At 35.5% G+C, this 17764-nt stretch overlaps 1 protein-coding gene across 3 annotated transcripts in view; it reads left to right on the top strand.

Annotated features, from left to right (window-relative positions):
- Ets65A (DNA-binding protein D-ETS-3) overlaps nucleotides 1–17764 on the top strand; it is a 100110-nt gene that overhangs the window by 19268 nt on the left and 63078 nt on the right. For all 3 annotated transcript variants that reach the window (XM_076134980.1, XM_076134981.1, XM_076134979.1), the window contains exon 3: nucleotides 1409–1492. In XM_076134980.1, the coding sequence (XP_075991095.1) occupies nucleotides 1409–1492 (84 nt within the window). The remainder of the gene's footprint in view (nucleotides 1–1408; nucleotides 1493–17764) is intronic.

The following is a 17764-nucleotide window of genomic DNA, read 5'->3' as shown; positions in this document are numbered from 1 at the left end:
ATTATTTTGTCTTGCTAAATGGTCAAACAATCAAGGTATGAATAATTGCTCCTCGATTATATATAGTTTACGCTAATTATTAGATTTTGGAAGAATTGCACCATGTAATGTGACTTGTATGTCGTTGCAATTATGCCTGTATGATAAAGTGAAGATTGTAACTGCAAACCTACAGTAATTATTTTAGAAGATGAAGAATCCATTTTTAATTTTTTGTAAATCGTCATGTTTTGGAAATCCACTGGGTTGCACAAATTCGCAAAGAAAACGAAAATTTGGCTGTTGTTTTGAAGAACACAAAACAATTGGTTTGCAATAACAGCCATTATTTAGGCTAAACTAAGATAAGATGGTTTGAGTGAGTTTAAATATTTTCCTTTTCAAATTTTAGTTTTCGTTTTGAGTGATATTATCAAATCCTGTTGTTTACGAAACCTCTATAGGTCAGTGAGTATTGTTATTTTAAACTATAGATATTGTTCAGGCTATTCTCGCTTGATAAACATGACAGTACCGTTGTGTAGTTCAAATGCGAAATCACGGATATTTTGCCGGAGAATCGGATTTTCAATTTTTTGATGTAAGTTTTTTATTATTTTTATTTTAATCTTTTATTTTAGTACAGTGTCAAAATAATGTTCTTTACCGAATACACTGCTGGTTTTGTAAATACACATTGACAGAGTGTTCATATGAAACGAGTAACGTTATCGATGTATTGAACTAATAGTAGTGTGTGCGCTTTGACCTAACTTTCATCATGATAAACCTAAAATCTAAGTGATTAGATAATGGTGGTAATAATAAAGATCACCAATGTATATATAAATATTACTTAAGATTAATATTTTGACTGTTAATTATTATATTATGACTAAGAATATTTACGTTTTTTGTATCGCACAAGGTTTTACAAAGAGGAGCTCGTGGCTTAGTTAACAACAGCCGCGCGGATCGATCTCTAAGGTTAAGCCACGCTTGCCGAGGTTGTTCTGTGGATGGGTGACCATCTAACACATATCGAGTTCCTCCGTGTTTCGGAAGGCACGTTAAATTGTGGGTCCCGGCTGTCATTTTCGAAGATCTTTGACAGTCGTTAACAGTAGTCAGAAGCTTGAAAGTCTGACAACCAGTCTTACCGAAGAGTATCGTGTTAAATCCCAGGTAACTAGGTTGTGGAGGTCAGATAGGCAGTCGCTCCATGTAAAACACTGGTATTCAGCTGCATCCGGTGAGACTGGAAGCCGACTCCAACATAGTTTGGAAAAAGGCTAAGCTGATATATACAAGGTTTTACAAATTGAAATTCTTTGAGTTGAGAAATTGGGATTTGTTTCAATTTATTTTAACTTTATGAACATGCCTTTATCGTAGAACCCAGCTAGTTATGATAAAATGTTTTATGCAGGTACGGACAAGATGTCAGGAGGTCTTGGCAAGGGGTACGCGACGCCGACGTTGTCAGACACGCTTCGGGCAGCTAAATGTACAGGTATGTTTAGTGTCTAAGTCTTATGTTTAGCCTAAAGCCGTTAAGAATGAATATTAAGGGGATTATGAACTATCGATTTTGGATATTTAGACTTAACGGTGTTGCGAAATTGTGATAGTATTCTCTTTGCAAGGATTGTATCCGAGCCTTTTTATGAGCTGACTGAGAGTGTTACTGTATTTTTTTGACATAATGATGATAGTAGAGGCGTATGAGATTTTAAAGTTTCGTAAATGAATTACTAAGAAATGTATTTGTCACGTCAGTCGTTTGTATTAAAATATTGTAATTTTTACTAATTATAGTTACTTACAGTAGATTCAAAATGTCCAAACAATATTTTCCGTGTATTTTTGGAATCAAATTTAGAAATAAGTAATATCCTATTACGTACTATTGCGTACTGTCGGATCTCAGAGTTCCTGGAATACGGTCTTTTCGAACTATGCAGACCCTGCGATTACAGATTTCTTATAATTATGATTCCTTGCTCTTAAATATGCAGCATTTATGTAGTATTAAAACAGAGGGCTATATCAATTGTATTAGAACTTAGAAGCACACAAAAGCCCAATAGTCCACCATTCTGTACAATTACACAATCGTGTCAGTATCAGACGATTTAAATGTCACTCTCTGTCTCTCCGAGCGTGAGTTCAAAGGGGCCCAGACGGCGCTGGAGCCGCGCAATTAAAAGTTACCGTTTTATCATCAAAGAGACACTCATTACGCTCCGTATAACGATAAAATAGCGGTAAAATAATGGTTATTATGCCTTTATCGTGTATTTGATATAATCGTATCGGTCTTTAGAAGTTCACTGACAATACATCTTGAAAATTCGTATCGTCCGTTTAACGCAGTGCAAGAGTGATTTTACAAAAGTGGAATAATATAGGAATGTATAAAAACTGAACTGAAGATAAAACTGGGTAAATTAATTATGAGAAAATGAAGAATTAGAATATTTTTTTCATGTTGTCGCGTTAGTAGGTAATAGCGATACTGGACAGTGTACAATTTAGAATATGTAAAACTTCTCAATCTTATAGTTTTTGCTATGATTTTATCTTCTGAAAATAAGCAGTGTCGTTAATAGCACATTCAACGAAAGTACATTTAAATGTTCAGGAATCCACGTATACATAACCGCTGGTAAAATTAAGTATAGAAGTTAGCTAAAATATTTGTAACTCTTTTGAGCTATCCTATTGAATGACTGGCGATCGACACTTGGCGTCCAGCCGAGCATGTCAGTGCTTACATAAATCGTTCACTGATAAATGTACCCTAGTTTCGAACTTGGTCAAGCTCGAAGGCCTTTGACTTGGCTTAACGACTGCTGTCTACTGTGGAGTAACTTTATAGTGTAGAGACGATTTGCCCAAGGGTAAGTTATAAGGCAAGATTTGATCTAGGCAGCAAAATACATAGTCAATAGTTACTAGTGCTAAAGTTTAAGACTCATAGATTTGTGGAAATAATGTTTTTTAATCCTTTACGTGAGAAAACTTTACAGATTTTGGTGAGCATTTTCAGAAATATTGTTTTATATCTATATATATAAAAGAAAGTCGTGTTAGTTACACCACTTATAACTCAAGAACGGCAGAACAGATTTGGCTGAAAATTGGTAGGTAGGTAGCTTAGAGCCAGGAGATAGACATAGGCTACTTTTTACCCCGGAAAAATGACGCATTTCCCGAAAAAAAATAGGTGGCGAACGAAGTCGCGAATAATCAATTTTATAATGACATTGAATTAACAAAATTCCGTTGTCATGGCAACTGTTTTAATGGTGGATATGCCATAACGCGACTTTGTTATCTATATATATAAAAATAAATTGCTGTTCGTTAGTCTCGCTAAAACTCAGTCACAAAATACATACTACATAAAAAAGAAAAAAAAACAAATATTTAGATATTTTTAAAATAGAACAACCAACTAATATGTCAAATCCAATCTGTATTTAATAAAAATGCATTTATTGAATAAAGCATGAAGTTTTAAGAATTATTACAATATTATATCTATCTTTGTGGCTACGTGTGCTAGAACTTTATTTACTTTGGTGATCCTTTGTGATAGTGACATTCCAAGTAATGTGCTCTTTTTTGTGATAGTGACATTTTACTGCAAAATGAGCAGGAAATTTTCTCAATAATTTGATTAATTACAATTTACGATGCCGAGGAGAAGACGACCTGACTTAGGTCGTCCATTTGCGATCCATGAAAGACAACCTACAGTAGTCCATTTGGCAGTCCATTTAGAAAATGGTCAACGTGTTTATTTTAATGAATCTAACGCGGCAGACAGAGCGGCACATCCACCGTCGACAACATTAACAAGTTTCTTCACAGTCTGTCAAACTGATGATTTTGCTCGCACTTTGCTGTATGCTGACATGCCACGCTGTTACACATGGAACGCATCATCGAAATCGTTTCAGCGTCGAAAACAAGGAACACCAGTTGAAGGACATCCAAATGTATTTGCTTCAGATGCTCTGGGTCGCATCTACACAGTACATCCAAATAACGATGAATGTTATTATTTGCGGTTGTTGTTGGTGAATGTTCGTGGTCCGACATCGTTTAAACAACTGAGAACAGTTGATGGACAGCTGTGTGCGACTTACCGTGAGGCATGTCAACTATTACATTTACTTGAGAACGATTCGCACTGGGATGATACGCTCAAGGATTCCGTAATATCTTCGTCGCCGCATCAAATTCGTACGTTATTTGCGATTATCATATCGACATGTTTCCCATCGAATCCAAAAAATTTGTGGGTTAAGTATAGAGATGACATGTCTGAGGATGTTTTGCATCGTGTGCGCCGTCAAACTTTGAATCCTACACTACAAATGAATGAAGAAATTTACAATGACACATTGATCATGTCAATGATCATCAAGATATGTGTTTATTGATGGCAAATAAAGTATTGTCGTGTTTGGGAATGACAGCACCCAATCGTCATATGCACGATGCATTAAACCACGATTTGCAAAGAGAACATCAGTACGACATTGAAGCATTGGCCGAAACAGTTCGTACAAATGTTCCACAATTAAATCAACAACAAAGAATTACGTACGACACTTTGATAGAAGCTGTGAACAGTGGATCTGGTGGAATTTATTTCCTTGATGCTCCCGGAAGAACCGGAAAAACGTTTTTAATTTTGTTTGTTGGCTTCATCTGGAATAGCTGCAACTCTGCTAGAAGGCGGGCGAACTGCACATTCTGCCTTGAAATTACCACTAAACATGCAAATCACCGAAACACCAATTTGCAACATCGCCAAAAATAGCGCAATGGCCAAGATCCTACATGTATGCAAATTGATTGTATGGGATGCATGCACATAATGGCCCATAAGAGGTCACTAGAGGCACTGGACAGAACGTTGAAAGAACTTCGTGACAACCAAAATATTTTCGGTGGGGCCATGATTCTGTTGTCAGGTGATTTTCGTCAGACTCTTCCAATTATTCCCCGATCAACTGTTGCTGATGAACTAAATGCATGCCTAAAATCATCAAATTTGTGGCAGTACGTAAAGACACTCCACTTAACAACTAACATGCGAGTATTTTTGCAACAAGATGAAACTGCAAATGTGTTTGCGAAGCAGTTGTTAGACATTGGAAATAATAAAGTTGCAGTGGACACCTCGACCGGATTCATCACATTACCTACAGATTTCTGTCACATCACAGACTCAAAAGTGGAGCTTATTCAGCGAGTTTTCCCAGATATAGCGCAAAAGTTCAATAACCATAATTGGCTGGGTGAACGAGCAATATTAGCAGCGAAAAATAATGATGTCGAGGATCTTAATGCAACCATTCAGAATTTTCTTCCAGGACAGTTGGATTCCTTCAAATCAGTCGACACCAAGTAATGAACCAGGATGACGTAATCAACTATCCCACTGAGTTCTTAAATTCACTAGAATTGCCTGGATTACCACCTCACAATTTGCAGTTAAAAGTAGGATCAGTTGTCATCATGCTGCGTAACAATAATCAACCTCGACTATGCAATAGAACAAGACTGGCTGTGAAAAGACTGATGAATAACGTCATTGAGGCGACAATCATAAAAGGAAAATACAAAGGAGAGGATGTCTTGATCCCGCGGATACCGATGATTCCAACGGACTTACCATTCGATTTTAAACGCTTACAATTTCCAGTACGTCTGGCCTTTGCGATGACCATAAATAAATCGCAAGGACAGTCGTTAGAAGTTTGTGGAATCAACTTAGAGTTTCCCTGTTTCGCGCATGGACAATTATACGTCGCGTGTTCGCGCGTCGGAAAACCGTCTTCTTTGTTTATTTACGCACCACAAAACAAAACAAAAAATATAGTGTATGAGAAAGCTTTAAAGTAATAAACAGACTGTATTTTAACAGTGTGTGTCTGTGAATATCAAATTTAAACCTTATAAATAGCCTCATGCTTTATTCGATAAATACTTTTTTATTAAATACAGATTCGATTTGTTTGTTTTAAAATCATTTTATACAAAAGATTAGGTCTTTTATTTATCGATGAGGCAGTACGAAGTCTGCCGGGTCAGCTATAGAAGAAAGCGCGAGCGGAGCTGCGCGGGTCAGCTAGTCTATATATATAAAAGAAAGTCGTGTTAGTTACACCACTTATAACTCAAGAACGGCAGAACAGATTTGGCTGAAAATTGGTAGGGAGGTAGTTTAGAGCCAGGAGATGGACATAGGCTTATAGAGAGTGACATACTTTTTACCCCGGGAAAATGACGCATTTCCCGAAAAAAATCAGGTGGCGAACGAAGTCGCGAATAATTAATTTTATAATGACATTGAATTAACAAAATTCCGTTGTCATGGCAACTGTTTTAATGGTGGATATGCCATAACGCGACTTCGTTATCTATATATATAAAAATGAATTGCTGTTCGTTAGTCTCGCTAAAACTCAGTCACAAAAAAAAGTACATAAAAAAAAGAAAAAAAAAACAAATACCTAGATATTTTTAAAATAGAACAACCAACTAATATGTCAAATCCAATCTGTATTTAATAAAAATTGAATAAAGCATGAAGTTTTAAGAATTATTACAATATTATATCTATCTTTGTGGCTACGTGCGCGAGAACTTTCTTTACTTTGGTGATCCTTTGTGATAGTGACATTCCAAGTAATGTGCTCTTTTTTGTGATAGTGACACTTTACTGCTAAATGAGCAGGAAATTTTCTCAATTTGATTAATTACAATTTAAGAAACCGAGGAGAAGACGATCTGACTTAGGTCGTCCATTTGCGATCCATGAAAGACAACCAACAGTATACCATTTGGCAGTCCATTTAGAAAATGGTCAACGAGTTTATTTTAATGAATCTAACGCGGCAGACAGAGCGGCACATCCACCGTCGACAACATTAACAAGTTTCTTCACAGTCTGTCAAACTGATGATTTTGCTCGCACTTTGCTGTATGCTGACATGCCACGCTATTACACATGGAACGCATCATCAAAATCGTTTCAGCGTCGAAAACAAGGAACACCAGTTGAAGGACATCCAAATGTATTTGCTTCAGATGCTCTGGGTCGCATCTACACAGTACATCCAAATAACGATGAATGTTATTATTTGCGGTTGTTGTTGGTGAATGTTCGTGGTCCGACATCGTTTAAACAACTGAGAACAGTTGATGGACAGCTGTGTGCAACTTACCGTGAGGCATGTCAACTATTAGATTTACTTGAGAACGATTCGCACTGGGATGATACGCTCAAGGATTCCGTAATATCTTCGTCGCCGCATCAAATTCGTACGTTGTTTGCGATTATCATATCGACATGTTTCCCCTCGAATCCAAAAGATTTGTGGGTTAAGTATAGAGATGACATGTCTGAGGATGTTTTGCATCGTGTGCGCCGTCAAACTTTGAATCCTACACTACAAATGAATGAAGAAAGGACTATGCAAAAAATCGTCCCATATCATCAACAGATGCCAAACATATCTCATTAAATACATCTCGACATTATGATTATTTTTTACTATGGCGACATCACTGTAGGATATGGGGTTATCGTGCAATAAAAAAAATATGTTATACTTATACAGTTTTATTAAGTAATAAGAACTGAATTAAAAATGTACTATTTAACTAAAAAAAACTCGATAGAGAACAGCCGTAAGACGTACTTTATCATCCTACTGTGCGGAACATATTCGGAATGGAATTTATTATATCGAATTATTTCGAGAAAACCAGCTAACTGAATTGCCAAGGTATAATATTCAAGAAGATAATGTCTGGTTAATTAGAGGACGAATACAATCTCGACACGTTAGATCGCGCGTTTATTATTGTTACATATTAATAAACCGAAGTGAAACTGGCAGACGTGCTATTGAACAGTGGTATTGCACATGCCTAACAGGGGCGCGTACGGTTGGAAGTTGTGCCCATATAATATCAATTATATGGTATATGGGCAAAGGTCGACATATCGACTTTAATCTACCAGCGGCAATGTTATCGACTATTATAATAGATGAATAATAATATAACATTATTTTGGTCTGGATAATAGTTCTGTTGTTATTAAGTATCTACTTGCACAATTGTTTTTGTGTTATTAATACTTAAAATGTCTAGTTGAACAATTGCTTTTTGTAATTATCGTCTAAAATGTAATTTTTTATTTTAAAATAAAAATACTTTATTTTTGTCAAAAGTCTTTTAAAAAAAAAAACCCCGTCGAATTCCGAACTAAAAATTGGTACTGACTTTTCATGGGACGTAATAATGATATTGAAACTTGTCCCATGTCTGTTGATGGGATGGGACACTGCCCATACATTTTTTTGCATGGTCCTTTACAATGACACATTGATCATGTCAATGATCATCAAGATATGTGTTTATTGATGGCAAATAAAGTATTGTCGTGTTTGGGAATGACAGCACCCAATCGTCATATGCACGATGCATTAAACCACGAGTTGCAAAGAGAACATCAGTACGACATTGAAGCATTGGCCGAAACAGTTCGTACAAATGTTCCACAATTAAATCAACAACAAAGAATTACGTACGACACTTTGATAGAAGCTGTGAACAGTGGATCTGGTGGAATTTATTTCCTTGATGCTCCCGGAGGAACCGGAAAAACGTTTTTAATTTTGTTTGTTGGCTTCATCTGGAATAGCTGCAACTCTGCTAGAAGGCGGGCGAACTGCACATTCTGCCTTGAAATTACCACTAAACATGCAAATCACCGAAACACCAATTTGCAACATCGCCAAAAATAGCGCAATGGCCAAGATCCTACATGTATGCAAATTGATTGTATGGGATGCATGCACAATGGCCCATAAGAGGTCACTGGAGGCACTGGACAGAACGTTGAAAGAACTTCGTGACAACCAAAATATTTTCAGTGGGGCCATGATTCTGTTGTCAGGTGATTTTCGTCAGACTCGTCCAATTATTCCCCGATCAACTGTTGCTGATGAACTAAATGCATGCCTAAAATCATCAAATTTGTGGCAGTACGTAAAGACACTCCACTTAACAACTAACATGCGAGTATTTTTGCAACAAGATGAAACTGCAAATATGTTTGCGAAGCAGTTGTTAGACATTGGAAATAATAAAGTTGCAGTGGACACCTCGACCGGATTCATCACATTACCTACAGATTTCTGTCACATCACAGACTCAAAAGTGGAGCTTATTCAGCGAGTTTTCCCAGATATAGCGCAAAAGTTCAATAACCATAATTGGCTGGGTGAACGAGCAATATTAGCAGCGAAAAATAATGATGTCGAGGATCTTAATGCAACCATTCAGAATTTTCTTCCAGGACAGTTGGATTCCTTCAAATCAGTCGACACCGTAATGAACCAGGATGACGTAATCAACTATCCCACTGAGTTCTTAAATTCACTAGAATTGCCTGGATTACCACCTCACAATTTGCAGTTAAAAGTAGGATCAGTTGTCATCATGCTGCGTAATATTAATCAATAAGCTGTGAAAAGACTGATGAATAACGTCATTGAGGCGACAATCATAAAAGGAAAATACAAAGGAGAGGATGTCTTGATCCCGCGGATACCGATGATTCCAACGGACTTACCATTCGATTTTAAACGCTTACAATTTCCAGTACGTCTGGCCTTTGCGATGACCATAAATAAATCGCAAGGACAGTCGTTAGAAGTTTGTGGAATCAACTTGGAGTTTCCCTGTTTCGCGCATGGACAATTATACACCACAAAACAAAACAAAAAATATAGTGTATGAGAAAGCTTTAAATTAATAAACAGACAGTATTTTAACAGAGCGTGTCTGAGAATATCAAATTTAAACCTTATAAATGGCCAGTATTTCAGGAAAACTCTTTCTGTGTAACTGTTTTCTAAGTAAGCAACATGATGTAAAATATGTGAAAATAATAATAAAGCTTTATTCAATAAATACTTTTTTATTAAATACAGATTCGTTTTAAAATCATTTTATACAAAAGATTAGGTCTTTTATTTATCGATGAGGCAGTACGAAGTCTGCCGGGTCAGCTATAGAAGAAAGCGTGAGCGGAGCTGCGCGGGTCAGCTAGTTTTAGAATAAAAGTAGAAACATAGGTACACTCTTATGCAACAAGTGTCTAATGGGATTTAAGTTCAGCGAATAAATAAAAGACTGCCATATTTTAACATCAAACTACTCATAAAAAAAATACCCTTTTAATTAACATCAAATCAAATCCTCAGAAATTGTAACACATATTTTACCCTCTACAGTAGTACTCGTTTAGTACCGTGTCTAACCCGGCACGCGTCGCGTTACGCTGCTAATTAAGTGCTCTCATGGCCCTTCAGACCGCTTTGTGTGACATGATTCGATACCGTCACAGTTAACCCCCCACTGGTAGGTACATTCGACCGGCGCATTTCCGTCGACGTACGTTTAAATAACATTTGTTATGTGGCAGTATCCAGTTACCTGTTATGTAGTGTCTGTTACCGCTAATTGAAATGCAGGCGTATTGTCGGTCGTGTTTTACAGTGGAATTTTATTGACACTGATCAATGTATTAGAGGAATAAATCTATGTTGGTTAGATTAAGTTACGCTTGCTGAGGTTGATCTGTAGATGGGTGACCATCATATTCACATCGAGTTCCTCCGTGTTGACATATTCCAAGGTTTTCAACGGTCGTTGCCGGTAGTCAGAATCTTGAAAATCTGACAACCAGTCTTACCGAGGGGTATCGTGTAATAACCAAGGCAACTGGGTTGTGGAGGTCCGATAGACAATCGCTCTATGTAAAATACTGGTGGTATTCAGTTGCATCTACGAGCCGACTGCAACATAGTTGGAGGAAATACTAGGCGGATTTGGCAATATTTGTATCAAACTTTTTTGTATTGTTCTGATGCGAACCAAATAATTTCTGAACTGACCAATAGGAAAACTTTATACATTTTTAGGTTTAAAAATATTTTCTTATAATTTTGACAATAATAGTATATGGTGGCTGGTGGCAAAAGAATAAACCAATTTTTTCGTTTATAACGTTTGAGACCCATTTTTTATTTTTATACTAAAGCATGAAAATGTTTATGTAAAAATAACATAGTTTTGGGGCAAAAATCCAACCGTGTGCTGGCGTGTCGCCAGACTGCTAAATTCAATGTCTTAAAAAGAAAGAAAAAGAAGAAGTTCAGATTATGGTAGATGAATAATATTTTTTGTCTAGCTTTGTTGACTTGTAAGGTGTGTAGCCTTGTTAGGCCTTGAGGGTGTTTGGCCAATAGTTATTATTGAATTTATAGGAAAAATTATATATTTTCTGGTCTCTTTCCCCATTGGATAAATACGTAATTTTGAGTATGTATACTGAAATATTTATTGTGATTTATATAAGAAGTGTTAATCTGCCAGGGTAGGCAGTGATTGTAATCCAAAATGGTGATTAGGCATAAAAAAAATCGCAACCTACAAAAACCATATAAATCGCAAGCTAATAAAGCAATAAAAATCACAACTTTCCCACACAAAAAAGCAAAGCTATCCAATACATGAGTAATGAATCTGTAGCAAATTATCACGGGCTATACAATTAAGGAGGAGCACTTTACTTAGGGTCTGTCAGACCCCACCAAGCGTATCGAATGATCGCGCGTGCGACTATCTCCGAGCGACGGTCACAATTTTGCGGTGACAACCGTAGAGCTATCAGATTTTTTCTCATGCGGTACAATAGACCGCACTCTAACATTTTAGGGTTGGGTACATTTTAATTATGATGTTCATTGTTAAATTATCTATTATAATGTTTATTTTGGGAACTATCTCACTTGAATAATCTGATCATTATTTTGGGGTTAAAAAATACTGTTTACTCTTGATAGAGGCAGTGCTTTTTACCGGTAAACGGTTGGTAATGTAGTGCACTATGTATTAGCAGATAAAATATGCTAAAACAAGGATTTAAAAGAGTTCACCTAGATTGGTTAACGGGAGTGGAATGGGAATGGGGAATGGAAGTTCCGTAGGGATATTCTGTCTTTCTTGCTTCCTTTCTTGCTTTGCAACGCAGAGCTTCAGTGACGATTGACGAATAAATCGATCACGAAATCTTTAAATGAACCTAGGATACTAAATATTACATTAATTGTTTTAATTATTACTTACTTTATTGTATGCAAAAGACAATTACATTAGATCGTACAAATAACAACTGAGTTAATATTCTCATTAAATATCGGCACTAAATATTCAATTAAGTAAATATTTGACTTTCCTCAATCATAATTTTATACACAAACTTTACCTGTGAAAAATATCAACCCGACGCATGCCCATCGCAAAACAAAAACAATCGGTGTATTTATTGAGTACACACAATGAAGGCTGATCCACCCTCGCGCTAGACAGTCCATCATTCTGCCATTACCTTCCGGCGGGAGAGCGCGTGGGTGGAGCCGTGACTAATTCTCGGATTAACCTTACTACTACTGGGAGGTTAAAGTGTTAATGTTGGTATCATTTATGGTATTTTTGATTTTACTGTAGGTACTAGATAACTACTTACTAGAGCAAATTCAAGCTTTTGTGGTTTATTGTTTTGATAAATTAAAAAAGGTATTTAAAGTTTGTTTTGTTTGATCGTTTATGTAATAAAAGTGTATTAATTGACCAATTATTTAATGTATTTTCATTTTGCTTTATTGTTTCTATTGCAATTTATTTATTTCCAATAATCAAAACAATATTTCAAATATGGTGCAGTTCTCTATATTAAAAAGAATGACTGCGTACCCGTTGGACCTCCAAGTTTGGACCTCACTGACTATCATGACCCTTTGGACCTCCTTGTGCCGTTTCGACCTTAAAACTTGGATTTTGCCTATACTTTAGTGCCCATTGGACCCCCTATTAAACAACGTGTTCCGTTGGACCCATTTTTTTACATCTTCGTATGAAAAGCTAAAGTACAATCGTGCACAAAAGTGAGACACTTTATCAAAAATAAAACACGATGCAATAAATAAATCAATATGTTTATTCAAAGATATAAAAGCAACAACGTCAGCTTTATAGGTTCAGGGGTTTGGGCCCTGCGTTGGTGACTTAGTGAATGAGTCAGGACTTTGATTTTTATATGTATAGATAAAATCACCTATTCCAATTAGATCACGTATTTACCCGATTATAAATCTTTAAGTTGTTATATTCCTACAGGTTGTACCAGAAGGATGTGGATAATTGTTAATATAAAATAATGTGTATTATAAGTAAAATAATGTATATAAATCACAGATCAAATATTATAATCAGTTTTATCCTAAAGTTAACAGACTGAAGATATAAAAATAATAATTATTATATTATACATGGTTTAAGATCACAAATTCTAATTACAATTAAATAACAGTAATGCCATTACAAAATCTTTATTTTTTTAAGCAATTAAAGTACCTATATTATTGTATACAAATCATACAAATGATTATAATCACAGTATATCATAGAATTTACTTACATTTTTTCAAGCAAAACCTAAATATGGCGGCTTTTCTCAAAATTAAAACGTTATAGCCTGACACGTCAGTGTTACCTAATCTGACGACTCAATGTCGACGGTAATATTCATAATGTTGCAACATTAAGTTTTTTTTTTAAAAATAAATTTGTAAATATAACTATATATTTTACATGTTTCTAAATCACTGTTCAGAGTTATTATCGTTTATTTTATTCGTAAATATAAAAAAATGTATATTTTAAGAAAAATAGAGTATATAAATCACAGATCAAATATTGAAATCAGTCTTATCCCAAAGTTCAGACAAAAGATATAAAAATAATAATAATAATGATTAACATGGTTTTAGATCACAAATTCTAATTACAATTAAATAACAATATTGCCATAAGGTGAGTTTACAAAAATAACATTACATTAATGTTAAAAAAAAATAACATTAAATCACAGATCAATTTATAATCACAGTATGTCTTTAGAATTTACTTAGACTAAATTTGGACCTAAATTAACCTAAGTATGGAAGCTTAGTTAGCTTCCATACTTAGGTTTTACACATAAAAAATAACATCATCAATCTCAAGTCAAGTAACAGAATTTTCAAATATTTTTTTCGCTTCTGAAGGAGCTCACGGCTTTAATCAACCTGATGCTCTCCGGCAGCGTATGCGATGCCATCATTGATGTTCTGTACGGGGCCAATTTGTGCGCTCTGAGGAAGTCAGATGGTGGCATTCGGCCCGTTGCCGTGGGGTGTACCTATAGGCGTATGGCAGCCAAAATTTGTTGTAAATTTTACAGAGACGATTTGGCATCAAAATTCCAACCCCTTCAACTCGGTTTCGGTTCAAGAGGGGGTTGTGAGGCTGCTATACATGCCCTGAGGACGTACCTTCTTAGCAGTGAAGGAGAGGTCATCCTAAAGGTTGACCTCAAAAATGCTGTTTATGCTGTATTATTATGATTTTTTTTATTTTAACCATAACCAATGTTACTAATAATGACACATTTTGCACCGGCTAGTCGATGGTCGGCTGGTCGAGTCGTGTGTGTATGAACAAATTAATTAATGTATAATAATTTGGTGGAATGCTAGCATGACTAATTTTACAAATTCACAGTATGGTAAGTAATAATTGTTCAATAATTAGCAGAGACAAATTAAATATAGAAATAATAGTGACAAAATTATCAGAAAAGAAAACCACGGAATATTTGAAATATACATCCAAATAAAATCACTTAAACATGCAACAGATAAAGTAATTTAATACTTACCAGGTACTTAATTAAACGTTTCCTTGTTTTCTTATTACTTGTGATTATCACCTTTTACCACACGGAACTTTATTGCACAAATGCACACACGTCAACAACTTAAAGCTCCAACTAATTGTAATGTAATGCAAAATGTCACTGTTTTGTTTTTGCCGGCCTGCGATCCCTCTAATACTCACCCCGCACCATACCAATTTGTCTACTCCCTGCGCCCGCGCGCCGAAGAGAGCGAGGAAAGGTCTAGCTTAGACGCGAGTTTGCCTTGCGTATGTCCAAAAAATGATAATGTTCGATTGTCTATTTTACTTATAAAACATATTACGCTTTATATACATAAGTTTCATTGGTGTTTCTACATGAAGGTTACCAAAATAATAATAATAGTAATACCGTGTATTTGCTTAGGTACTTGTTTCGTCAATTTTTTTGATTTCCATTTAACAATTTTCAACATAACTGTACCGCTTTCCGAACTAAATAACATTGAACGAACAACAAGAACACATATTTTTTGAAGGTCCAAAGGGTACTAAAAAAGAGGTCCAACGTTTACTTTTTTACTTGTTTTAATTTGGAAGGTCCAACGGGTACTACAAATGAGGTCCAATGGGCACATTGATTATTTTATTTTGAAGAAGGTCCAAAGGGACCTAAAAAATAGGTCGAACGGGTAACATTTGTAATAGGGTCTAATCTTTGAGATCCAACGGGTACGCAACCAAAAGAATAGTTTTAGTGTGAGTATGAGGTTTCCAAAGACAAGATCTAGAATAGAGCGAAGAAAGGATTAGAAAGAAAGAAGGAGAAAACATAAGAAAGATTGACTCAATTACTGTATGGCATTTATAGCATGATAATGAAGCAGCTGTAGCAAACAACCAACCATCCGCTGCATAGCTCGTAGACCGTTGGTTATTCATGTTCTAAATTCTAATTAAAGTTTTGTGTACCTACGCCAGCCACAAACTTTGCATGTATCCAAAACTTACTTATGTAACACATAGGATATTGGGTTCAATTACAAATTCTGGGATGTAGCTGGGTGGGATGTAGTAGATGTATTTGACTAAAAACCAATTCTGTGCTCCTAGTAAGGACTAGGAGCACAGAATTGGTTTTTAGTCAAATAGTTTAAAGTGATATATGTAAAAAGGATGTTCTAGGGATAAAATTGTATTCGTGATACTACTAGCTAGAAATTCATTCGGTTCATGTTTGAATTGCAATTCATATATGTCAAACTTCAAAAAATGAAAACCGGTTACTATAAAACTGATCTTAAATTGCCATCTCTAATACCATAACATAATATTTAATTAATATTCATAACATGGGCAAAATATTCAGCGCGCGTGATACAAACAGTAGCAAGTAGCAACATTAAGATTAGGGTACATTAACATGATCCCTTCTAATCGGACCCTCTGCCTAGTTTATTGCCCGAGACAGAGTTAACAAAATAAATGGCTTAAATTTCTACACCAGTAATGAATACATGCGAGGGTTGAAGAATAAATCATTGTTACGTTGCATTTTGGGGATATGTGTGTAAAGGATGAGCGGGAGAGAGTAGCGAGAAGGGAGCTCGCTACCATCGGCAAGTTTTAAGAAAATCTGTGCATTTTGCATTTTGTAACTATAAAATACTAATATACTAGTCAAAACATCTGGGTATAGTCTTGATATTTCGAAATTCATTAATATTGTTTTCTACCATAACCGACGTAATAAAACTAATGAACTTCAATATTTTTTATTTATATTGCAGTATATTAAAAATTCAACAAACAATTACCTTCTTAAAAAAAAATGAAAACCTATAATAATATTACTTTTTTCTTCATTGTTTCAAACTAAAACAATATTTAAACAAAATAAACTTTCAAAATCTCGTACTTATAGATTCACTAACATTGTCAACCCAAAATCATACCGCTTCTCTATAAAAAAATTGAATGATCAAATCTCCCCTCTCTCATAACTTGTGTCACGGAACTGCACGCGCGACGTCGCCGGACGTAGACGACGTATGCAACGCGTGCGCAACAATGGACGTGTGCAATCAGACGTACGGAGGCACACTTAAAACATTTTTATTGTAACCGACGGCCGGCCATTGTGCACGCACCCTTACAAGATACGAGTTTTCGAGTTGATCTTTTTGTGGGAGTGTGTACTAGTCTTAGAATTTATCTTGTTAGTGTAGATATTAATTTTAGGTATTTTGCTGTGATATTGTAAAGAAAATGAATAATGTAGAGTAAAAAAAAAAAAATATTTATGTAATGTTAACATTTTCAAAGTATGTTTAATTGTAACGAGGTCTCTTTCCTTTTCAAACTGTTTTAGTTGAAATTCTTTTGGTCACTGGTGCATGTATAACAACAAGTCAAGTATTTTTAACCGACTTCACAAAAGGATAAGGTTCGACTTCGACTAAAATTCGACTGTATATTTTTAAGCAACGCATACTGTTTGAAAACGACAAGAAATTTAAAACCAGAATAAAAAAGAACTGTTTACTATGTCATTATAAAACAAACGCCAGCAAACCATTAATAAAAATCTATTTGCGTACCAACTGCAGAGGTCAGTCAATACAGACCATGATATGTAGTAAGTACATATCCCCGACAGACCCTCACAGTTAAACGACGTTGTCATAGCTCGGCCGCAAGAGCAGTCTAAATGATTTCATTGAAATTGACGTGCATACAATCTGCGATACGATTCAAGTATGATATAAGATATAAAAGTCTTGAATAGGGGAGAGAAATTTAATTCAATAAGTGACACAACTGTCGCGGTTATCCAATCGGTTGTTGAAATGATTGGGTTCAGGTCCTGAGTTTGGCATAACGCTGACAAATGTATTTTTTGTAGCTATAGAATAGGAAACGGTGTTCTTGCAGATTGTCTTTT

This window comes from Anticarsia gemmatalis, chromosome Z (assembly GCF_050436995.1).
Source record: "Anticarsia gemmatalis isolate Benzon Research Colony breed Stoneville strain chromosome Z, ilAntGemm2 primary, whole genome shotgun sequence".
Classification (NCBI taxonomy): domain Eukaryota; kingdom Metazoa; phylum Arthropoda; class Insecta; order Lepidoptera; family Erebidae; genus Anticarsia; species Anticarsia gemmatalis.
This window is presented reverse-complemented; position numbering and strand designations above follow the sequence as displayed.